Consider the following 25238-nt stretch of genomic DNA (forward strand, 5'->3'; position numbering starts at 1 on the left):
TCAATGCTAGGTTAAATTTATTAAATAAATTCAAAGGCGCATGTTTCAGTTGCAAATTATTCACACTCCAACATACATTGGTTGTTTGGATCATGAATATAAATTTGGGAAATAGATACCAGAACTACATGGATTACTTCTTCCCATGGACAATAACAGATAGTTACTGCAGAGTTATAGATAGCAAATATTCCATTTGCCACCCACAGCATCTAGGGAATAATTAGTTGTACTCAAATGAATTCCCTTTCACTGATCTTTCCTGCATGAATTCATGGGACAAGCATACAAGCATGCAGAATTTAAATTGGAGCATTAAATGAGAAAGAGAAGGAATTATTTTCTGGATATGACTTAACTCATGAGTCACTTCATTCAAAAGAGGTGGTGAGATACACATTAGCGAGCCACTGCCATGCACCAGTAAACGAAAAACAGCTGCATTCCTTGAGCAGTTTATCTCTGAAAATGTACATAAAACTAGACACAGGGTAAAAAAGTGAAAATAAACTCTCCTAAAACACCTACCATTACTACTTCATCTAATAAACACAGGTGTAATGTAAAACTATTTGGAGAATTGTGAGGAAATGGTCATCATAAATAATAATAATATTTTTTATTTTCACTGTAGATCTTGGAGGTGAGATTTCATATGGCATGAAATGGGAGGTGGGATTTCATTTGATGGGAAACTAGGACCAATAACTTAAGAAAGCATTTATGTGTTGTTAGATTTAATATTTATGTTCTAAAATTCTCAGGAGTTATCACTGTCCTAAAAACAGAAACCATCAAAAGGGAGTTTTCTATCATGCTGTTGTTAAACAAAATAACTTGCTATTATGATTGAAATCGGCCTGGAACACCAATTCACGGTTAGCCTAACCAGAATCTTGATTATTACAATAAGGCACCAAATTTAACACGTTTATTTCACATTAGTTGTTTTTCAAATTGGGTCCTAAGCTAACGCTCCTTTATTTAGTACATCGTATTTAATGAAAAAGACCGCCATGACTTCGCAAGTGATTCTGGGAATATTAAATCTTAACTCGCTGAGGCCCTCTGTTGGTAGCAATATTCCACGTCACCAGGGCACTTGCGTACTGACATGCCGGAAAGCTGAGGCGTAACCGATATTGTTATTTTAACGATATTAAAGGACCTCCGTCAGTAAAATGGTAATCAACTAATATCTAGAGACAGTAGCATCATCTTTAATTATTGCACTATCATTTGATCACTCGCGTCAACTTAGTTAAGTTATGCTAAAAAATAACACTACCTCAAATTCGATAAATATTTGTCTAGTGTCATTGTATTATGGTTTTCATCATCTACTCAAACTGTTGCAAAGTTTGGGCAAGCCAAAATTTCCTTTGCATGCGTGGCCAGAGAGAATTTCGGATAGATTTTTCAAGCAGTTGTACGTTTTAGATTGAGATATCACTAATTACCTATGTGAATATTGTAGCCTCATTTCATTTCATTTTAGGTCCTCATTGCGGCAGCGGTTTGTACTAAAGCTGGAAAGGGTAAGTACAATGTGTACCATTATGCATACACTATTTACTGTAACTTTATTTCTTAATGAAGTAACCATGTCCAATACTCCTTCACAGCTATAGTATCTCGTCAGTTCGTGGAGATGACTAAAGCCAGAATTGAAGGGTTACTCGCAGCTTTTCCCAAGTTGATGTCAACAGGAAAGCAACACACATTTGTGGAAACGGAATCGGTGAGATATGTATATCAACCGTTAGAAAAGCTGTATATGCTTCTAATAACCACAAAAGCCAGTAATATATTGGAAGATTTGGAGACTCTTCGCTTGTTCAGCCGGGTTGTAAGTATTTGGTAATATGAGCATAATTGTATATATTCCTCGATTCCAGACATCTACAAAACCTAATGTTTTGAATTATGTAGATTCCAGAATATTGCCGTAGTATGGAGGAGTCTGAAATCGTTGAAAATGCCTTTAACCTTATCTTTGCCTTTGATGAAATAGTGGCATTGGGTTATCGTGAGAGTGTCAATCTCGCCCAAATAAGGACGTTTGTTGAAATGGATTCACACGAAGAAAAAGTATATCAAGCTGTGAGGCTGGTGAGGAGTCTAATGCTATTACCTGTTCATGTGGTGTCAATGCAGCTTTAATTTTCTTTTGTCTACATATAATGTTGTATTCATACAGACACAAGAACGTGAAGCTAAAAACAAAATGCGAGAAAAAGCAAAGGAGCTGCAGCGGCTGAGAATGGAAGCTGCGAAAATGGGTGGAGTGGCAGTGGTCAGCGGCTCCGGTGGAATGGGAAAGAGTGGCCAAGGATTCGGTGGTGTTGGATTTGGTAGTAATACAGGCTTTGTGCCATCACCTGTTGTTGGAGACTTAGCCAATTCACAATCGGATACAAAACCTAACTATTCGTCACTACCGTAAGTTTCTTCTTAATAACGATGGTTTGCCTTTTTGAGACGTTAAACATTTGTATTGTCATGTCGTAAACGCGACCAAATTTTAGTGACGGACATCAGTATCGCTGTGTAATGAATGATTAAATTCTAGCCTGGCTTTAGGTTCATGCTAATGAACAAATGATAGTAACAGTAGTGGGTTGATAGATCTGAACTAGCCTCAAATGGAAAACATTTTGAATTGCAATCATAGTTTTTCAATTGAATGCTTCACAATTTTCTGGAGTAGTGCTTGACACACTGGCTTTTTGTTAGTATTCAGTCATTTCATCTTAAGGAGGTTTTGCTGGGATATATCTACGTCATGGCTTCTTTCTCTGGGTTTTTAGGTTCATGTTCAGTTAATTAATTGTACTGATATTCTAAATTTTTATGAGGTTAAACCTTATTGCCCTCTGTGCTGTTAATCATGAACACCTTAGTGGAAGACAATATGAAACATTTGCAATGGCCGACAAAATGTTTCATATTATTATGACTTTAACCTTTGGAAGTCTTAAAATCTTGTTCTCTCTTTTTTTGTGTTCAAGAATTCTTAAGTTAGTATGCAGTAAAAGGAACTCCTTTGGTTGAAAGGGGAAGATAAAATGGAAATGATAGTTTCTATGGTATCAGGTCTCAACCTTGTGAACATTCATATTAAGGAATACTTCTTCAGAAACAAAATTTGTGAAATTCCCCAAACCTTTCTACTGGTTTCATCTTCAGTCACATCTCAGATTGTGCCTGAAGATGTCACCTACGCGATGAAACCGGTGGTACCATATTGATAAAAACTGATGGTGAATTTAACAAAGTTTGCCTTATTCCGGAAAATGATAGCTATAATCTTATTGTGAAGAACTAAATGCTTACTCTGAAGAGTGAGAAGCCATGCCATTTGCTGCTTTCAGGTTTCAGGCTGGCATAAGAAAGGTACTAAAGTTACTGAGTTACTGTATGAGGTTATTTGTTCAAGAGTGGAGGAGTTTTAAGTATAGATTAGAAAATCTAAACTAGTGTGTGACTTAAGCCGCAGAATGCTCTCTAAATAATGAAAACATTTGCATTGGAGATAGCTTATGAAGCATCCTTATGGATAAACTATAGTTTTTGTACAATTTTTGAGGAAGTTAATTTGTAGTTGGGAGTTGGGGAAAATGTAGGACACTAAATTTTGTGTGTGGCCCATAATGATGTCATCAAATAGACCACTCAAGAAAAATACTTTTTCATAACCAAAAAATGGCAATTTCTCCTCATTTAAGCCCTGTTGAATTTTTATAGATAACAACTCCCATGATGTGCTGTTGCATATCGCATAGGATGTACTTTATATTTAAAAGTATCTCGTAGATTTTCATTAATAAGTTTCATTTTGGATTAGCTACCACTGAAAAACCAAGCTTTCATTTGTTTATATATGAGAACATTCATAATCAGGGATTACCTGGACTATACTAAATGTAGCATACATGGTAAAGTGTAAGCTGATGTTTATCTGGTGTTTCTCTGTGTACATTTTTACAATTGAAAGTATGCAACTTCTAAAAGCTTAAGTGTCATTGGGTAGTTGAAAGTATCACAAATGTTCTGTTGCATCTAAATCACCATTATTGCAATTTAACTTCCCTCGCACTTTTCATTGTAAGGGAAGCATTGAGGAATGAAGCCCCCACAATCAAAATCAACTTAGCCTTTCCATCCCATTACGGCAGAAGGGTCTGCCATTTTCATGTTATGCAGTAGTATCTTGTTTGAAAACTAGGAAGTTGTTCCTATTAAATTTGTTTGTGAGCAGAGATCCCATTTAATTATTTAATTTATTCTCCAAATTTTAGTTAACCAGTGTTTTGCTAGCAGAAAGTATTCAAATCCTCAATGCCCATGGGTTATCATGAATTTTTGAAAATGTAGATTATTAGTAATATTCTTCTAACTATTTAGCAAGGTAATAGTTTTTGTTGGGATCTTCCTTGTGAGGAATTGGCTGGGTGTATTTTCTATTTATGTCGTTTAGTTTTTTTGCTGTAATTTACATTTTTACTGTGTCATATTATTATTCATGAAAATTCTTTTGCAGAAAATCAAATTCTCTCACTACTAAGGCAATGAAGCTGGGAGGAAAATTTCGTGATGTGGAGAGTTTTGTTGACCAATTGAAGTCTGAAGGAGAAGTTGTTGGAAATGTTAACTCTAATGTTGTGGGAAATAATGTTGGGAAGACTCCAATCATATCATCTAAAATGCCATTGACAAACGAGCTAATGGAGGAGTGAGTATTGTTGTTAACTGCCTGTTATTGAACATGTATAACTAGTGATCTTAACCTTCTTCATCAGCAGGGTTAGAGGGTTAAACCTCAATACCCTTTTCATCATGGTTTTTACTTTGTTTGTTTCAATGCCTCGATAATTTAACGGCTCCTGCTACAAAATTAATATTCTGTGTATCCAAAGTAATTTCTTTTAAATGACCATTCATGTGGGTTAAGAGATTACCTTGACTGAAGGTAATGCCATTCAGAAAAATCTTGAATTTGCTTGCCTTAACTTGATGGGCCTAACTCTTTTGCACGAATAGGCACCTGGAGGCCAACACACAAGGCATTATTCATTCCAGTTTTTGTTTGAGGAAATTGAAGTGATTAAACGAAATGTGAGTTTATGATGATGTTGGTGAAATATCTGTTTCTCAGTGTCCATTTGAGGGAAGAGGAGAGGCTACTTCTTAGAGTGGGACGAGATGGAGGCCTTCAGTCCTTTGAGCTGCATGGTTTGGTTACCCTACGTATATCAAATGAAAAATTTGGTCGGATAAGAGTTCAGTTGGAAAATAAAGACACCCGTGGCATTCAGTTACAGGTAAACATTTACATTCTCTCCTCATAAGTGTTATTCCTTAGCTTTTTTTACTCTGAACTTCATTTGAAATGTATTTCAGAGTGTCTTCCGACTCTATGCAGCTGAATATTTTATTTGGTGAGGTTTTAGCTACTGTAACTTCCTCTAAATTAAAGAATGTTGAGGTTTTCTTACTGGGAAAAAATTAAGTTATAACTTTTGTTCCCTGTACTTCAAGGGAAAGAGGTGATCAAATGTAGAATTAGGAGAGAGTATCCTTGACTGGAATTGTGTAATTTCATTGTTATGTTTCGCCTGGTGAAAAAGAGACGTGATATGCATTGGGGGATGGTTAACAATAGTATTTTTTATTCTTGGAGGAATTGTTGTAATTGTCTCTATTAGTATTTCTAACTGCAAAGTTGTTGATGAAAAAATTTAAGTAAATATGAAATATTTTTAATCTTCAACTTGAGATATAAATTACAGATTCAGGTGTGATATGGTGGAACTGTTCCATAATAACAGAGATGAAGACTATTAAGTAGAATATTATAATAGCCTTTGTCTCAATTATCTTCAACTTCAGGTCCTAAAGTTGTAAGGTATTGTTTATTTGTGATATCAGCTGTATTTTGGAGATAAATTTTGGTTTTATTAGTAATTAACAACTTTTACAATCACTGAAAGGTGTTGGAAAAGTTCAAATGGGACAGTCCACTGGGAATATTTGTTCGAAGTTCCAACATTCTTGGAAAACACTGCTTGAGTGGCTTATTTCACATGATAAGGCTTATTTAAGACTCTGGTTAACTCCCTGTTGATCTTTGTTGCATAGGCGAAGTACCATGGATAAACACATGCTATTGCTCCAACTCTATTGATTACATCTTCCCTTTCTTCTCACCCTTTCACTAATAGCACATCAATTAACATATCATCTCAGGTCTCTGTAAAGTCAAATAAAATCAAAATATGCATCTGATTAGGATGATTCCATTTTTTTGTGTTCAAGCCAAGGTGGCAAATCCATCTTTTAAATACTGAATAAATGTCCACCTTTAAAAAAATTACTTTCAACTTTGCACATAACTCCTTAATCATTTATTAATGAATTATTGTATTTTCCTCAGAAAGCTAAACCAATCGTGCAGACAGGAAAAAACAAATGATACCAATTAAAATAATGCTCTGCAATTAATTAATGACTCATTTTTTGCATAGATTGAAAGTATATATTTCCTTGTTTTTAAGGATAATATGGAATTCCCATGTTTAGTGAATGTAAGGGAAATGATAGAGGGAGAATGCAGATAGTTTAAAAATTATTGAAATTGAAACATTAAATATTATTCCAAAGAAACTGCGGGAGATGCCGCGACAGCAACTTTTAACAGAGTCATCCACTAATGTGCATTTCAATGCAACAATTTCAGAGTGTAAAAATCATTCGCCTTGACTGAAGGCGAATGATTTTTACACTCTGAAAATGTTGCATTGAAATGTTGCCATTAAATGTTATTGTCCAATTTTGCTCTTTTGACTTTTAACACTTAAAAGAAAGCTCACATATTTAAAAAAAAAAAGTATTTTGAAGTTTCAAAGGATTTGGCTAAGATTGCAATTTTGTGAAATTTTTGAGGTGCTAGGAAGAGAGAGTAGAAGTATGGATAATCAGCAAAATGGACAATCAACACGCTGGAAATTGAAAATTTGCTGTAGTTTTGCATTTTGTAAGTTTGTGGAAACTTCAATGTTTATAATGAATTTTTAGATGAGGTGATAAAACATCTTCTCATATTTTTTTATATTTCTCACCGATTGAAAAAGTCTCTCGGATTATAATTTTCAACTGATTTTTCTTATTAGGCAGGTTTAATAATGGGCAGGTAATAATTTTGCATTTAATAGATTTTAAGAATAGTATTGTCTATACTACCTTGATCAAAAATTTCCCGGAATTTATTCAGAAAATTAAAAATACAAGTTTATTCATCTAAATCTATATTGTCCCCTTCAAAGTAATCCCCATCGACTGCAACAAACTTATGCCAGCGCTTGATCCAATCCTCGAAACATTTTTTATATTCGGTTTTCGGTATGTCCATCAGTGCTTCCTGCGATTTTTCCATTACTTCCTCTCGGCTGCTAAAACGCGTTCCCCGTAATGGTTTTTTAACTCGATTGAACAGAAAGAAGTCACAGGGAGCCAAATCAGGTGAATTCGGTGGCTGTTGGATGGTATTTGTTGCATTTTTCGTCAAAAAATTACGAATAATGATAGCACTGTGTGACGGTGCGTTATCATGGTGCAAAATCCACGAGTTTTCTGCCCACATTTCTGGTCTCTTTCGGCGAATTGCTTCACGCAAACGTCTCATAACGCCCAAATAATACTCTTTGTTTACTGTCTGGCCTTCTGGCAAAAATTCATGATGCACTACACCGTTGTAATCCATGAAAACCGTCAGCATTGCCTTCTTTTTTGACTGAAAACGACGTGGTTTTTTTGGTCTCGGCTCATTTGGTGAACGCCATTCACTTGCCTGATGTCTGGATTGCGTGTCGTACTCATAAACCCACGTCTCGTCTCCAGTAATGATCCTTTTGATGAATGTGGGATCGGATTCAGCCTCGCAAATCATGTCTTTTGCGACGTCAACACGGTCTCTTTTTTGCATGAAATTGAGGTATTTTGGCATGCTACACGACGGAAACCCAAATCATTAACCACAATGTCTTGGGCGGATCCATAGGCAATGTTCAAGTCCTCCGCTATTTCTCTGATGGTTAATTTGCGGTTATTGACCAACATTTCTTTTACTTTATCAATTTTTTCACCGACTTTCGATGTCGATGGTCTGCCACTGCGTTCATCATCTTCGATTTACTCACGACCACTTCTGAACCGCTCGTGCCACTGGTAAACGACCGTTTTTTTTAGAGAATCGTTGCCGAAACACTTTTCCAACATTTCCAACGTCCGTGCGCCACTAAATCCGTTTTTTACGCAAAATTTAATACAAGTTCGTTGTTGCAAATTTAAATCCATTTCTGAAATTGTAAAAAATCGCCAACATACACAGAGATAGATGTACTCTTGGCTACGTAACTTTTGCAAATGTCAAGTTATGACACTAAGATTTAAAGGGAATATCAACAACAGATGTACCAATTTAACAAAAAAAACAGAACTCAAATCGGAACGATGGGAGCGCCACACGGTGGTTATTCCGGGAACTTTTTGATCAAGGTAGTAAGAGGAAATAGCTGCACATCGTTTAGAATTTGAGTGTTGCATTGGTAAGATTAAATTTATTGTAGTTCTCCCCATCCACAAGATCAGATTTGAAGATGAATAAACAGATATCACATTAATGACCAAAATGCAAGTAATGGTCCAGTTTCAGTTGTTGTATCTTTCAGCAATTTCCTCTTTTAGTTCAATTGAAACACTATCTGCATAATTTTTCCTAGGAATAATATCTCCCCATCATATTGGCATACTGATTTTCAAGTGTTAATGTTATTTGATAGCTATGATAATATGGGCGTTTCTAGTTCCTCATTCTCCTCTCCACACTGTTCATTTTCAGAAGTGCTTATGTAATCATTACTATGAGATTTAATCATGGCATGTGAGTAAATATCATCATTTTCCAAAAACTCCAGATTTCTCTATTCCAAACATGCCATCATGGGAAATGTCTGTGAAATAGAAAGCAGATAAAAAGTTAATTTTTTGTCCAAGAAACCGCGGGAGATGCTGCAACAGTAGCTTTTTAAGGAGTCATCTTCTAAATGTGCATTATAATGCAACAATTTCAGAGGGTAAAAATTATTTGCCTTTACTAGCATTCGAACCTAGATCTCTCGTCCAGCCAAGTGCTTTGTGTGATAGACTGAGGTGTAAGAGTATGCCTCAGTAGCTCCCTGGCAAAAGCACTCGCCCAGGCATGGAGGGATCCGGGTTCGAATCCCGGAAAAGGGGAATGATTTTTACCATCTGAAATTGCTGCATTTTAATTTTGTGTGTTTTGCCACACCCCACATGGAATTCTGGGCTACCTCACCACGGCTGTGAGGCTCGGGTGTAAAACATTTGTTCTGGAACATTTTCCATAGTTATCTTTTAGACCCTAATCCCTTTGAGAGGAAATCTTTCAAATATTGGAATTCTGACTGCAGAAGGTTTGTGATTGCTTAGCAATTTTAAACTTGGACCAGACTACCTAAAAAATGTTGTGTTTGTGATTGTCTTTCCTTCTTGCGCTGGTCTTAAGAGTTAACTTCACCATTTCTGGCTTTTAAAAGTTGCCAGCTTACACGTATTTCACCTTTTACATTCTTGTTGAACTTTTCATCTCAAGAGTTACTATTAAGAATAATCACAGTTGTGATGATTACTATAAGCTATGAGATGTATTTTGTTTTTCTGGATAATGTTGGATTTCTATGTGACTTCTGATTTCACAAATCAAGCAAAATGGAAGTTAAGCCTCCCCAGTTGGGCAGAGTGGGCTGACAGCCCTTAAACCTTCTCCATATTATATCTAATAAGATCATGTTGAAAGGCTTTGTGGGAGAAATATTCACGGCATGTTTTCAGAAGAATCCAACTTATTTTCCAATTTTATATGCCTTAAAAGACCAAGTTACTGTTCTTTGTATTTTTGTATTCATATCACATAAAGCTCTTTTAATACAATGACTGGCCTTTTGGCATTGCCATCCTCAAGCCAAGAGATGGCGTCAGGGGACTGTTTCACCCACCAAAGGAGAAATAGACAATACACAAGAGGAAAGGACAGTGGTTTAGAATTCATACAACATCATAGAGGAAAGGAACTCTTGGCTAAAGAAACGGGGCGCTTGGCGACATATTAGACCCACGGATCTCAGGGTAAATTACGTTTCCTCGATAGCTCAAGTGGTTAAGAGCATCCGCCCGGCAAGTGGAAAGATCCGAGGTTCGAGTCCCGGTCAAGGAAATATTTTTACTCTGGTGATCCGTTCGATTCCGCCTTCCCCACCTTTATTGTGTTCGTCCTTTATATATATGTGTTCCTATCCCTTTTCCTTATATCTGTTTCTGTATATATGAATATATATATATATACATATATATATATATATATATATATATATATATATATATATATATATATATATATATATATATATATATATATATATATATATATCGATTACACGGAAACACTCACACGAGCAGTAAAATATTTGGACGGCACAATAGATCACAGTTAAAATAGTAACGCTTAAAAGGGCACTCACATGGTAAATTGCTTAAGCTTTCGGCCTTCTCCGAGGCCTTCTTCAAGTAAGACTGAAAATATGCTGGAGAGGGGTAAGGGGTCTGGGCGGGGATGGTCCGTATATTTATATTTATGAGTGTACTGCCCAATAACTTGGTTGACAACTACGCTTCTCCTTGTGTGTGCGCATCCCTTGAATGATGATAGGACCACCTTTTTGTGACTATTCACTCTTGCCACATTTATCAAATTGTACCAGCTTTCTCTTCTTCCTTTGAGCATTTTCTGCCACTTTTTTCTCTTTTCCTATCTGTAGCTTCATCATTCTAATCTTCAGTGATTACCAAATGTTACCTCTTTAATCTCTTCAGAGCCTGTTGAATTCAAAAACTAATGCACAGATAATACTTTAGGCATGTATCATTGGAAACAGTGTTATCCATGATGCTGCCACCTATGATTGCATTTGAGCAGAGAGTCGCAAGAAGACTTTCGACAAATGCCATACGCCCCTCTTCACCTCCCTGGGAAGTAATGAGCTTATTTGTCTTGCATTCTTCGCCAAAATTATAATTGTGGAAATCTGTTTTTTTTTTGTTTTTGCTTCAGCCTGTTCTTTGTTTTAATGGAAGTAGTCTTTGTTCCTTTTTAATAGCTCTTGTCTTCATTTTTTTTACATGTCATTGCCAACAAAATTCACCAACGTTCATAAATGTTTCATGTGTATTTGATGCACCAAAACCCTCAATCCATTTGAAAGGGTATATGGAATGTGAGTATTATATTTGTGCATCTTTTTTATAAAATGTTATCTACAATTCCTTGAAAGATTCTCCCTGGGTAAAATATACCTCACTGTAGAGCATGCTCTAGGATCTTCAACAGTTCCTTGGTTTCCCAAAGATCTGGTGTTATATTAAGGATCTTCTGTAGTTTCATATTTCTATAATATTTTCTAGTTGGAACAATATGTGAAAGTTTCATTAGTTTGAGACTTGATTATGTGATGGTGACTAATTAAAACTCTCTCGTTTGTTGGGGTATAATTTTATTTGAATCATGTTAGTATGTTTGTAATGAGTCAACCCAAATGGTCTTTTAAGTGTTATAATTAACATTGCAACTGTCACTGCATGATAGGTAATTAAAATTAATAATTTTTATCATTTAAATTTGTTAGAATTCTTGAGAATGAAGAGAAGTTCACATGGAGTAAAATTGGCCGGGAATTATTGGGATTAATAAATCACGGAAAATGGTTAATAGGCTTACCTAACTAAGAGTACCTATTTGGAAGTGGAATCCTCATTGCTTTTAGTGCTTTTGTTATAGTTCTTGCATTAATTGTATTTCTTTGTACTAGTACTATACCATAATTTGAACATATATTCAATTGATTTCCCCATTACGCATGCGGTCAGGTAATTCTAAAATATGGTGTCAACCGTTCTTAGGTTGAAATATTCTTTGGAAAACTATGGTTACATTTGTCAAGTGCTTATGGTTATCCAAAAATCAAGTCTTAGTGTATTCGAAAACAAGTAAGTTCACACAAAGGAGTCTTAAATGACGGTTGGGTATGTTACTGCATATTGTGTAGTTGTAATTACCTTGTAAGATAGCATAATCTGGTTTGCATTTAGAAAAACTGAAGATTTATCTTAAATTTCAAGAAAATTCTTTTATTGAATCATTTATTAAAACCTGTTATTAATATGGATTACTAATGAAAAATTATTTCTTCATGATGTTTGAGCATTTTAACTGAAGGGCTTGTTAACACTATTTGTAATGGATGCCATTTAATGGAAAGTCCATACATATTATTCAATATCTTGGATTTATGAATTTTAAATGTCTTAAGGTTTACCCAAGTAAACCACGCAATAGACTCACTCTCTAATAGTTTCATGTCATCTGATAAAAAATGTAGTATTAATTTATATATGATGCATCTTGCTCAAATTGTGGTCTTCGTGAAAATGGCAGAAACCGGAACTATTTATAGTAGGGCCCTCTTTGGTGATGCTATTGTGAGGTGCAGCAGTGGTGAATGTTTCACCAGAAGTGCCCATAAAGAGTCCAAACGCTTTGGAGGAGACACAGGAAGAAGAACGTGCCGTTGCTTGGAAAACTGGAAATGGGAATCTTGGAAATGAGTGACCACTCTGACATGTATGCAAATTCAAAGGCAAAGCCTCGTACTTTTTCAACCTTGAAGGTTCTGATAAAAAAGAATTTGACATTTAGGAGAGAGTGACAATTAATGAATATGTTAACTCTCAGGTTTAGTCAGTAGAAGGTTATGATCTCTAAGTGCATTAGTGTAAAGAAATAAGCCACTCTCATTGCCCTCACGTATTTACTATTTGTGAAGTAAATTCATATCATAGAGCATGAAATTCATTACATCTGGGTAATTTGAGAGGTACATTTCCATTTGAATGTGTAAATGAGAACCTTTTATATAGTTGTCTCTTTTCAGCTCAACTTGCACAACTTCTAATGGCTGATGTATTAACATTTTATACATCATTAGTAACTATTAAATCGGAGATATCAGCTCTTGGGTCATAAATATGAGATTCCATTAATATATGAAATGATTAACACGAATATATAGTCATTTAGTGGTTTAAAAAAAACGAATGCATCATATTTAACTCTTGGTATTTTCATTGGTAAAATGGAGAAAAAATCTACGTATGTATGTTGCATTAAAATGTGTGTACAAGGTTGCCTTTTGTGTTTCTAAAATATATACTTTTGACTAACATTTTAGCTCATTATATTTTGTAATTGTGATTATTTTGCTATTATCAGACTCATCCAAATGTGGATAAGGAATTATTTAAAATGAAGTCTCTTGTTGGTCTGAAAAATCCTTCCAAGCCTTTCCCCTTGAACACTGAAGTTGGCGTTTTGAAGTGGAGATTCCATACACAGGATGAAAGTTTCATTCCATTATCAAGTAAGTGAAATGAAAGATTGAATTATGGGGAATACTGTTTTCAGTTGAGCTTTATTTCTTCTTCTCCTGGATGAATTTAGGCACTATTTAATCGAGAGATTGGTATAAAGTATTCTTTCATTTGGGAAGTTATAAGTATCTCAATGTGTGAATTAAAATATTTCAGCAATGTTTCGGAGTGTTACAATTAATTTTGTACTCTTCCAGTTAATTGTTGGCCATCAGATAATGGGCAGGGTGGCTGTGACGTCAATATAGAGTATGAATTGGAGCATGACCAAATGGAGTTAAATGATGTCTGCATAACCATTCCATTGCCGTAAGTACAAGTTCTTGATCTTTTGAATCCTTAGAATGTGTGAGCTGGCAAATATATGAACCTAACAGGGTCCATAATATGCACAACTGATTTGATTGTAAGAATAAAACTGTAAAGAATAATCAAATGCCCCATAATAATGGCTTTTCTGTAAAATTATGTTTGCCATAAAATGTCCTCCTGTGAAAAAATGCATAGTAAATGTGCCATGTAATTTTGGGAGCTTCACCTTGTGTGTGGTGATCTTTGGATTATCGTTTTCAATTCATAAATCAACTCCATTAGTGTAACTGGATATTTTGCGATGTTTCTGCCAACATTGTGTATTTTTTATATTTTGTCCTGGTTTTTGTTTTTCAAGTTTTATTTCTAAATTTCAGTTAAAATCATAATGAACATGAAATATAATACATGATATATTTTATTTCAAATTTTGCTGTAGTTATCTCCTTGGATTCAAAATTAATATGTGGCACCGGCAGTTATTGTCATGCATTCAGAAAATTCTCAATAATATATATAATTGGTAATAATGTAATCACAAAGTAATAGACCAGCCTATATGGGCATGGTTGGCTTTTGAGGTTACAGTGATCATCAGTTTGGGAAATTATTAACGTGTGATTACCAAGAGGTTTATTAAATACATGATGTGCATAAAATTTTTTATGATTTCTGTTACACATGAGATAATCATAATTCTATAGATCCAACAGACTGTATTCCATCATTTTTAGCCGTTGCTTCTCCAGTTATCCTGAATCTTTTATGAGAAACAAACATTTAGAAATATTTCATAGACCTAGCAAGATGTGTTTACTCTGCATATCTGTCAGACACAAAACTATATAAATACCATTGGTTACTCTGCATAAGTTTTCAAGCTCTACTTCTTTATTTCATGTTTTTGTTTCATTCTGGTCAAAACAAAACTTTTTTGGGCCATGTGAGTTAATTTAAAGTTGAATGTCATATTATTGACAGTTAATCCATCGAAGGAAATGAATAAAGAGTATTGTATTCATCCTTGTGGTAGAATTCCAGTATGCAATGATGTCAGAGACAAGATTTGTTTTGTTTATAGAAATCCTGCCTGTTAAGTGAAATTTCTATTTCATGTGAGTATTTTGACACTGGCAATGTGTACAATTTCAAGATACTTGCTCATTACTTGATACTGAAGAGTATTGTGAGGGTATCAAGGTATCGTAGTATCAAGAATCACATCCTTAGTATTGATACATATTCATTTTACCGCTGCCGTCATTGATGAGTGTGAAGTGCCTTGCCTTGCTTCTAAGGTACCCAGATGCATATGATGATATGCTGTTACTGTAGGTCTGTTTGATCTTAAGTTTCTAACCTTCAACTTCAAATTTCAATAAATGTGAATGCAGTGTTTATTCATTGGAAATGCTATGTGTTGAATCCTTTTTGAATAGTTGATAGTCGAGAATCGTTCCCCATTTCATTGAGTCAATGATTACTCTTTTTGTAATTCGGCATCGTGTAAATCCATCATTTCCCCTTTATGTGGTGTATCCCTTTTATGTGCTAAAGTTTTTCGTAAGGATATTGGAATTGATATAACAGTACGTGAAGTTTTGAAAACCCCCTGTAATAGTCATATTGAGACACTCGTCGTATTTAATATTATAAACCATTTACAGTGTAGTTGGGTAAAGTTGACATGAACAACAAAGGGTTTTCCAAGGTGATTTTATTCTCCAAAGGTTCTAGAATCTATGAAAATTCTAGTGATAATAAGATGATATGCCTTAACACAATAAGGTAAGCATTCCTTGTGATTTATATAATAGCAAAAACAAAATAATCATGAATAATTAGTTAATTTTTTGATTTTTTCATTACACTTCAAATCTGACCTGAAATTCATAGGTTCATCATGATGTGGCAAACTGCAATGTGCTGCTATAAAGCACTAAGGGCTGCTACAAACCATTCCAAATATTGGTTCGTTACAGCTCTCCCTACTATCCCCTTACCAACCAAACTTTTCATTCACTCATGTATTACTTATTTGCAGATATCTTCTATCATCTTTTTCTATAGTTCATAGTTCCTCCATTCCTTTTGTTTCCGTAAATTAACATTTCATTACACTATCATGATCTGGGATGTGTCCAGTTAATTTCCTTTGACATCTGGTAAGTGTTCCCCTTAGGTATTTTATTTTAGTTCATCCACTCTTTGAACCCCCTTCCTTTGTAGACCAAAAAAGGTTGAAGTTACATTATTAGAAAAATTGTCTAGGATCAAATGCTGTAATAGTCGGGAATAATTCAGTGTCAGCCTATGTTGAGAATTTTTCATGTTCCCATGTAAGTATGTGCTATAGGTAACAGAATTCTTTTTCTGGAAATTTTTAAAGAGTCCAGTAATTTTCATTTCTTCAGAAAATTTGTTGACTTCTTTTCATATTTACAATTTAATGAAAAGATAATTTAATTTCGTGGTTGTTCTAAAAATTGCTGTTCATTACAGTGAAACCTTATAGAATGAGCATAATTTGTTCCGTTATCTTTCTTGTAACGCAACATCTGTTTAGCGAAACAATTGTTTTGCATATACATTAATGTAAAATACCATAATGCATTCTATACCTGAAAATATTTTGTACTAGGTTTATTCAAAGAAAATAACCTTTACATACATTATTTAGGATCATAGATATCTTTTCTTATATTGTGGAATGAAGCAACTGGGAATGCGAACTCGTTTTCTAAAAGCAAGAAAGAATCTAAATAAATAGTTAATGATTTGTGATACATACATAATAGCTTTTTCTTGAAAGCTATCTGGAGACATGTTTTTGCCGATGCTTCAAAATTTTGTAAAACTGCAATGTATAAATTTCTGATGCCCATCGCCCCTGCCTTATTTGGGGTGTTCCTCATACCCATGGTATGAAGCAACAATATCCTTTGGCCTCCTTATCACATTTAGCCTGCTATTTTGGACAAATCATTTCTTAAGGGCTTGTGGAGTTTCCGAATATTAAGCAAGCTGGGGTTTGATTTTCAAATCACCACTTGAATTGGTTCAAAATAGCAGTGTGAGATGGGCGTTGTTTGGCTTGTGGCTGAAAAATGCATTCTCTTCTACTTTTACATGTGCAAATGTAGGTTTGTTTTGGCATATTCTATCGTCTGAATCTACATGTTTCTTAAAGTCACCAATGAAATTTCTCCGCTGCCTTTTGACTCAGAGCTTGCTGCTTAACCATGCCTCACAGTGCCATAGATGCTGGTTCTTCTCGTAAACTTCTTGAACCATGTAAGGCTCCCCTTAATTACTTCTACAGCCATTGATGATCCTGATATCTTAGCGGGTTCGGCAAAAATTACTTACCTCTTATCACAAATGATATTCTTAATAATAGTGTCACCTCACAATTGCTCTTCATTTATCCATGTGGGAAGCAACCTTCCAACTTTGTTTAGAGTATGTGGCTGTTGTGTAGATATTCTTGTCATTCTCTTTGAAGCATGTTTCTTAATTTTGTCCTTGTTCTTGAAGAAAATACATCGTAGATGTCAAACCATTGTTGATGTGCGTACTAGATCAGCCAGACTCACCTTCCCAGATTTTCAATGATTGTACTTTTCATTTCTACTATTATTTTAATTCTCTTATGGCTTTCCTCTTGCTGATATTCTTCTATGTCATTTTGAAAAATATGCACTAAATATTATTAAACTTTGCAAAAAAAATCATAAATAATATGTCCAAATGCAAGTTTGGAAAAATGCGTGATCAACCCCAGAACTTCGATGCTAGCTGAATGAGTGCTAAGGACAATATGCCGTAGCTGGTCCGCAATGAATCTGGGAATTCCCCTCTCCTTGTCACTCGTTAAGGTAGTCATTTGTGGTCATGCAATTAACTCACAATACAAGGTGCTCCTTGAGCAAGGTCCCACTGTAAATGGACATGGGGAAATACTGTCATAAATACTGGAGAAGATAAATACAGAAGAAGATGTGAGAATAACGTTGAGATATGGGAGTATTGGGTGATTAATAGTAGACATATTCACCGAATATTAATTCAAATAGACAGTGCATATATGTATTCATCAGTGATCGGGCATTTTGCCCATTGATTCAGCTCTTTTTGGGAGATAGAAAGTTCAACTGGGAGACAGAATAATTGAAGAGTGTAATGCTGGCACGATGAAAACACATTCTGCATTTCTTTTGTTAACTCAGGGTGTGTGCACATTCCAAACCTCCCCAGCTTCCCCCACCCATGTCTGAACAAGCATATCCAGAACTATCTTAGAATATGAAGGCTTTGACAATGATGAATGCATTCCTTACTGCTTCTCTAAGCAATTCTTCACTCAGTTATATCTGACCTAGCAACAATCCCAACTAGCTCATCCAAAGTATCTTTAAAACCACAGGATATGAAATCAGCAGAAAACCTGGTTTAAAAGGAAGAATAAAGATCTGGGCTTGAATGATCCAACCACTTGCTTTTCCTGCCTTCTCCTGCTTTAGCCCAAACTCAGTGTTTTACTCAGAAAAAGTTTTATAATGTTTGAAAAAAAGAAGTAGGACATCGGACAACTTTGGTTTTTATAAGACAGTAGGAAATGTATCTTAAAAACAAATGGTTATCACACTCAGATTTCTGTTACCAATAATGTTCAGGCTAATATTGATGCACTGACTCTTTTGCATGTGTTAGAAAAGTTTCATTGTGTATACTATATCTTGATTTAAAATTTTATGTTTCGTTAGGTATTTACCTATTTTCAAAAAAAATCTAAATCATCTCTACACTTTTCCTGTATTAAGTTCCATAATTGCCCAGAATATTATGTTAGCTGCTTTCCTGGATCATTGTTAAAATTTAATGTAATAATTTTTACTCCTTATGATGTTTTGTGGATTTTTATTTCAACCTTAGATGGGTATCTGCTAGGTCAAGTGGCCATGGTGCATACCAACTGTCCTAAAGGTCAAGGGATGGAAAATCTCACTCATGGTTTGTGATATTAAACATGTAAACCAATTGTTAATGCGTTGTTAGAGATATCCGGATCTAATATAATTTTCTCCTTCATAATTATATTGGCTCCTGATGATCTAACAATAGGTCATGGTTAAGTTGGTAGCCTAACCTGTGGAAGAACTTTTTGTAAGACTAGATAGATTGACTTAGGATACTATAATCAACTCAACAAATCAACTGTAAAATTAAATGGAGAGAACATCTGTGTATGCCAATAAAAATTTAAGCTAGGTTATACCAAAAGTAATCTCTTTGAAGAAAGTATGTTTTCTGGCCTTGAGCCTTGTGGACCTTTGATTAAAAGAGGACGAGCTGTGTGATGAAGTACAGATTGTTAAATACGAATTTGGAAAATAGTGTTGTTAAACTAATGTAATGTAAGTAAAAATGTTAAACTTGCCGTTGAATACATGCGTGTGTTAACATGATTGAGAACTGACTGACATGTACCTTAGTTTGGGCTGTCATCAGTTTCATCCAACTTCTAGGATTTTAAGTTTCTTCTCAGTGTTGATGGTTCCTTGGTTTCGCCGCCCTTTTCAAAAGGAAATTGTCTAATTGTAAAATGGATAGGAACATATGGTTTCTGAAAGAGTGTCAAGGGGTAAACATTCATCCATCGCTATTTCCTAAAAGTATAACTATTAGCAATTAATTAATCATGTGAGGAGTAAAGCCAGTAACCTGTGATGTGCTGTCTTCCTTCATAAGAGTGAAGAATTAACCCTTTAAGCCTGAAGGGGTGTGTAAACATTTGCATGAGTGGAATGTTTAAGGGAATTGCTTGTGTCTAGAATTGAATATATCTTTAGGTTGCTCACTTGATGATTACATTCAAAATGTACCTCATTGTCCTTCCTAAGTCATTAAGTGTAAATATGATTGTACTCTTAAGAATGAAATTAAATTGAATTTGTTTGCTGTACAGGGTTGGCAACACACCTGTGGTGAAGGAATGTGACGGTGAATATTCTGTGGAAGGTCGCAAAGGACAAATTCTTTGGAACCTTCCCATAATTGATGCATCCAACAAGTCGGGGACTCTGGAATTTACGGCACCCAACACCAATCCTGATCAATTCTTCCCACTTAATGTTTCATTTGCATATAAACAATCATATGCAGACTTAAAGGTAATTTTCATTCAGGATTCAATTTTGAATGTACCTTATATATTTGAGACATTATGAAATTTAGCACTGGGTAAAAATTGGTATTTTATTTCCTGATAAAAGATGGCTACTGAAATACCTTTGGCAGTATTAGTTAAGAATTTCTTTTGTCCTCTGGTGGGAAAAGTTGTATTTTAGAAATTATTCAAGGAAGAAAAACTGAAGGAGAGTGCATGCATGGATTGGAGAGATTTATCCCTCAACGTCTACGAGTTCATTCTACAACAAAATTGGTTTCTTGTATTCCAGTGCATGTCATATAAATGCTAGGAGCTGTTGAATCAGTTTTGGTTTTTAGTGTTTATAATCTCTCTGATATTAGCTGTCTCAAGCATTCCAAAGCAATTCCATTCCATGTGTGCCATTTGTCTTAACCTGCTGCCGGCAGCTTCTTCAAACTTATTTGGTTAGGGAAGTCTTGAAGTCGTAATAATCATTGCTATGCAATGGTACTTCTATTTCTCATTAGTTTCAGGTAAAGTCCATTAGCATTACAAGATGATTTTTCATTATTGTAGGTGTGCGAAAGTGAATGGGTAATCCCCCTCAATTATTTATCCTGCAAAACAATGATGGAGACAGGAAAAAGGAGACAGGAAAAAGATATATTCTGGGGTTGTGCAAGGTGAACTGGAAGGATAGTGGTGACCGCTGGAGCAATAGCAATAGATAAATGTAATTGGGAGGGAAGAGAGTCAGTGAGAGGTGGTAATGGTATTGAGCAAAGAGGTAGGAAAAAGGGTAGTAAACATAGAACAGGTGAGTGATAACATATTATTAGTAGGAGTACAAGCTGAACCAGCAAACTTGGTCATTGTACCGGTCTACATGCCACCAAGCAATCATTGGGAGGAATTAGTCGACAGGGTGTACATTCAATCAGAGGAAATGTTTGCAGGTGTTACTGGAAGGAAAAGTTTGATAGTGATGGGAGATTGGAATGTGACTGTGGGTGATGGAAGAGATGATTGTGAGGTGGACTAAGGTTTAGGAACGAGGAATGACTGTGGGGAGAAACCCTGAGTTCTGCAATATACATGGTTTAATCACCAGGAACACTTGGCGCAGATACCTCATTTGGTGTAGGTGTGCTTGGAAAATTCCCAGGGATTCAGAAAGATATGAATTATTTGAAGAATGATTAATTTGCGCAGTTATGTGCGGGTGTATGGAGATTCATGATTTACTAATAATGAAGTGTAACATTAGATTTAAGAGGTTAAAAAAGGAGAGACAGGAGAGTATGTAGAATGTAGAAGCAGTAACCAAGATGACATGTGAGGAATATCTGCAGGCTGTAGAGGAAATCATGAGTGTGGAAAAAGAGCTGGGTGTTATTAAAGAAAAATGGGTACACATCAATAAAATGTATTGAAAGCTCCAATCAAACTATATGAAATGTGAATTGTAAAAGGGCAAAAAAACCATGAATTACAGATCAGGTGATTGGGAGGATAGACGAGAGTAGGATAAATATGTGCAAACTATGAAAGGTGTATCAAATGGAAAATTAAGAATTCGCCAAGGAAAGATTCTAGAGAGATAGAAAAACTAAATCGGAAACCTGACAAAAGAAGGATTGCACTAAGCAAAGAAACTTGTCCAAGGATGAGGGAAATAATGTCATGGATGTTGAGCAAGGATGTTCAGAAAAGGCTCATTAGATCTTTAATTGGAGCATGGTTTGTACTGTGCAGAAACAAAGTTGTTGAAGCAAGATGATAATTGTATGTTGGAGGCTTATGAAATGTAAGTGTGGGTAAGGGCGGGGAAGGCGAAGGGGACAGAGAGGAAAACGACTGAGGAGGTATTGCTAGGGGAGGACATAAGATCATCGGGAGAAATCATAAGGAGGCAAAGAAAATGGATACGAAAAATATTGATGGGTAATGGGATGTTGAAGATTGTGATGAAGGGGAGAATGTTTGGCAAGTTGGGGAGGAAGTATGCAGAATGAAGACAGGCTTATTGTAGTGTGGGATGTTGGGTTATTTTTTAGGAGAGGCCAAGAAATGTATCAATTAGTCTGTGTGTAGTCTGGGCCAATCAAAACCTGCCTTTCATGGTAGAATAATATTAATAAATATATCATGTCAATGATGAAGAAAATGGTTTAGGACCTAATTCGGTTGATTGTTAAGGGACTTGGCCTCCTTTTCCCTGATGAATGAATTTCCCACTCTGCTAGGCTTAGTATTGGGTGAACTCTACCCTCAGCTATCAAACCAACCTTCAAGTTGATTAGCGTTGGTGATTTCATTAGTGAATCATGGTACATGTAGTGTGTTATATCTAGCAGAAATAATGGGTAATGAAAGATTTTAGAGAAATTGAGTGACCGCCTGCATTTTGCAAAGTAGATGTGTAATTTTTGTTGTTGATTTAGATGGATAGGGAATAATAATGATAACTCTTGATCATGTTAAGGTTTTTCTTGTATATTAGCTACGGATTAAAATGAATCCATTTCTGCCCTGAATATTTTTGTTCAAATTTATGATAGATTAAAAATGCTTCATTGTTGATTCTTGATAATTTGTCAAGAACGTAATCCTCTACTCTTTGTAATGTAAGTAGGGGCGGGTCTTAAATGCTCAATGCAGCGAAATTTAAAATTTGCATGCTTGGATGAATCATATTAGTATTTAAGAATCATTTTTACTCTTGGTGAGTAATAAGGAAAATGCACTTATGGACCTAATGGATGTAATTTGTTGTGTGTGCTAAAAGTTTAATGCTCTGTAAACACTGCTGAAGTAAAGAGTGTCATAAAGTCATGTAACTCAACATTGTCAATAAATGCAGCTTAAAAATAGTTTAGATTGGGGCGAATTTTTGTAATGCATTTGTTTTTTTCTTCCAGATTTCTGAAGTCATGCTTGTGGATGATGATTCTCCGGTGAAGTTCTCGGTCAAAACAGTTTTCTTTGCAGAGAAGTATGAAATAGTTTAGTCCGCTGTAAAGTGAATAATTTTCTCAAGTGTCAGTTCGAAGAGCTGAAAATGAATGACATGGGTAGTGAATCAGGAGTGTGTGTGTTTTACACTTGCAATTAATCCCAATCTTGGCTGCTCTTTGGAAGTGGCTTTTTTTTATTGTCAATTGACATGCGCAATACAGCAGCATGTGTGCCATCTGTGCTATATTTGGGAGCTGAAAGAGTGCATTCCTTTGATTGGGAAGATAGAAAGTTGGGGGTGTTGCTTTGTCGGATTTTGCAGCACAAAACTGAGATTTCACTCCACTTCTTCTTGCATATGTTGATGTGTCATTTACAATATATATTTTTTTAAAGGCATGGCAGGTAAATGTTAATTGTGTGTTAATTTTGGGTCTCTTGGTGAAACTACATACTGCCAAAATGTAGCACATTTTATTTAATGTTTAAAAAAAAAAATGGAAGCCAGAAATTAAAGGCTGTACAGTCAGTAAATTTGTCTTCAAATGTATATTTATTTCTATTTTGCCATGCCGTATAATAGATTTTTTTCAGTAATCGTTGATATGTACATATTCTAGAAAAAGGCAGAGGAAAGAGTAATCATCTGGAATGGTAGAGCCTACTACCGCAATGCCTGTGAAAAACCGTGAATGTTTCCCTACCTACAGGTGCTGATATTGGGATGATTATACTATATATAAATGAAAAGATTTTAATAAAATATTTTCACTCGCCATTGTTTTTTCTACTTGCCAATGGATAATCTATTGTGGCTACTTACAGTTTCTATGCTTATATTAGATTCTGTTGCAAAACTTCTGAATTTCGTGTATATTATATTTAGATGTATATAGCCTTGTTTTTGTTAATGTTCATAATTGGCATATGGGTAATGATTGTTTATGCTTGATTTGTCCTTATTCACGAGTTTGCGTATGACTTTTCCTGCCTCCAATAATAAAAGTTTGTCTTTATTTTTAAATTTTAACAAAAGCAAAGTAATTTTATAATACACCTTTAATAATGCCCCGTGAGTTCGATTAATTGATTTTGTTGGCCTTTATCAGTTGAACATTCTGTGCAATGTAGAATAGTTGGCAACAATTTCTAACACTGCCTTGTATTTGACCCCATTTAAACTTTCCAAATGCAAGTGAATCTCCTAATTCTATACCATGTCTCTGGGCCAATTGAGCATGAGAAGACATTTGACTCCTTTAAATCCCTTGTTGCTAAAAGTGAAGACTTGCAGAATAAACTGGTTGAACCTTCACAAGGTATCAGCTCACATGCTGTCCCAAATATTTTTTTTTAACATTCTGGGGGTCATTGGGAAGTACAAATGTCTCTTTTGTGTAGTACCGGGGAATTGGAACATTGTGCTTTCATTTGCCATCTCCGTCCGACTTAGACTTCGAATAATAACTTTAGCCTACATATTCTCCTCCCACTTCCTCTTGATTGTGGAAATTTAAACTGTTTATATTCAGTGCCAGTTTTGGCCATATTATATTTTCATTGCCTGTGTATGTATGGAAACACTCAGCATCTTTTAATTCTTTTACAACAATTTTATTTGTTAGCACTAGCTATCTGGTTTTATTATATTTGATTAGTGTACAAGTTTCTCCTCATATGTAATACCTGTAAATGTTTTATTTGGAGGTGGACAATAAGAAGTATGTTGTGTTGCATATAATGGAATATTCACTCTGCTGCAGTATGGCAATTAAGTCCTCTTATCAGGTGCACATTTGGTAATTGAAGCAATTAAAATTGAGTTTATCTCGAGAAATTCATCTGAATGCAATTAAGATGTTATGCTTTTTAACTGTTCAATTTTTTTAATATTGCCCAATGGGTGCTAATCACTGACCACCTTCTAGAATAAAACTGTGGAATACCCACTTGAAAATATGCTATGAACTCAAACTTGAAAATAGTGTCCCCTTTAAATTAAATGATATTGTGTACTAAATATATTTTAATTCATGAGGCATTAACAATTAGATTACCATCAGATATGAGAAGTATGACTAGATCAATTAAATTTCAAATCTATATTAAATGGAGTGACAGATGGTTTTAACGGTGGGATATCAGAAAAGGGGAAAATATAGAAAGACTTAGTTGATGCTAATATAATTTGGAAAGAAAACAGTTTATACAGCATTGTATTTTTTTAATCAGAAGCAGATATTAAATAAGTCTA

At 35.0% G+C, this 25238-nt stretch overlaps 1 protein-coding gene across 1 annotated transcript; it reads left to right on the top strand.

Annotated features, from left to right (window-relative positions):
* The first annotated feature begins 1078 nt into the window (after positions 1-1078).
* On the top strand, positions 1079-23760 carry deltaCOP (coatomer subunit delta). Its single transcript, XM_071593800.1, has 11 exons — positions 1079-1184; positions 1499-1538; positions 1626-1849; positions 1933-2112; positions 2201-2442; positions 4544-4735; positions 5159-5324; positions 13403-13550; positions 13758-13869; positions 19841-20045; positions 22948-23760. The coding sequence occupies exons 1-11, from the start codon at positions 1182-1184 to the stop codon at positions 23035-23037; spliced, it is 1602 nt and encodes a 533-aa protein (XP_071449901.1). The 5' UTR covers positions 1079-1181; the 3' UTR covers positions 23038-23760.
* Positions 23761-25238: the final 1478 nt, after the last annotated feature.

The sequence above is a fragment of the Hetaerina americana genome, unplaced genomic scaffold (genome assembly GCF_022747635.1).
Source record: "Hetaerina americana unplaced genomic scaffold, ioHetAmer1.1.p SCAF_6, whole genome shotgun sequence".
Taxonomy (NCBI): domain Eukaryota; kingdom Metazoa; phylum Arthropoda; class Insecta; order Odonata; family Calopterygidae; genus Hetaerina; species Hetaerina americana.

Bases quoted from the DNA above. Each gene is read 5' to 3' on its own strand.
- deltaCOP (XM_071593800.1), top strand. The intron at 1,850-1,932 runs GTAAGTATTTGG...TGAATTATGTAG, and splicing joins TTCGCTTGTTCAGCCGGGTT to ATTCCAGAATATTGCCGTAG. The intron at 5,325-13,402 runs GTAAACATTTAC...TGCTATTATCAG, and splicing joins CCCGTGGCATTCAGTTACAG to ACTCATCCAAATGTGGATAA.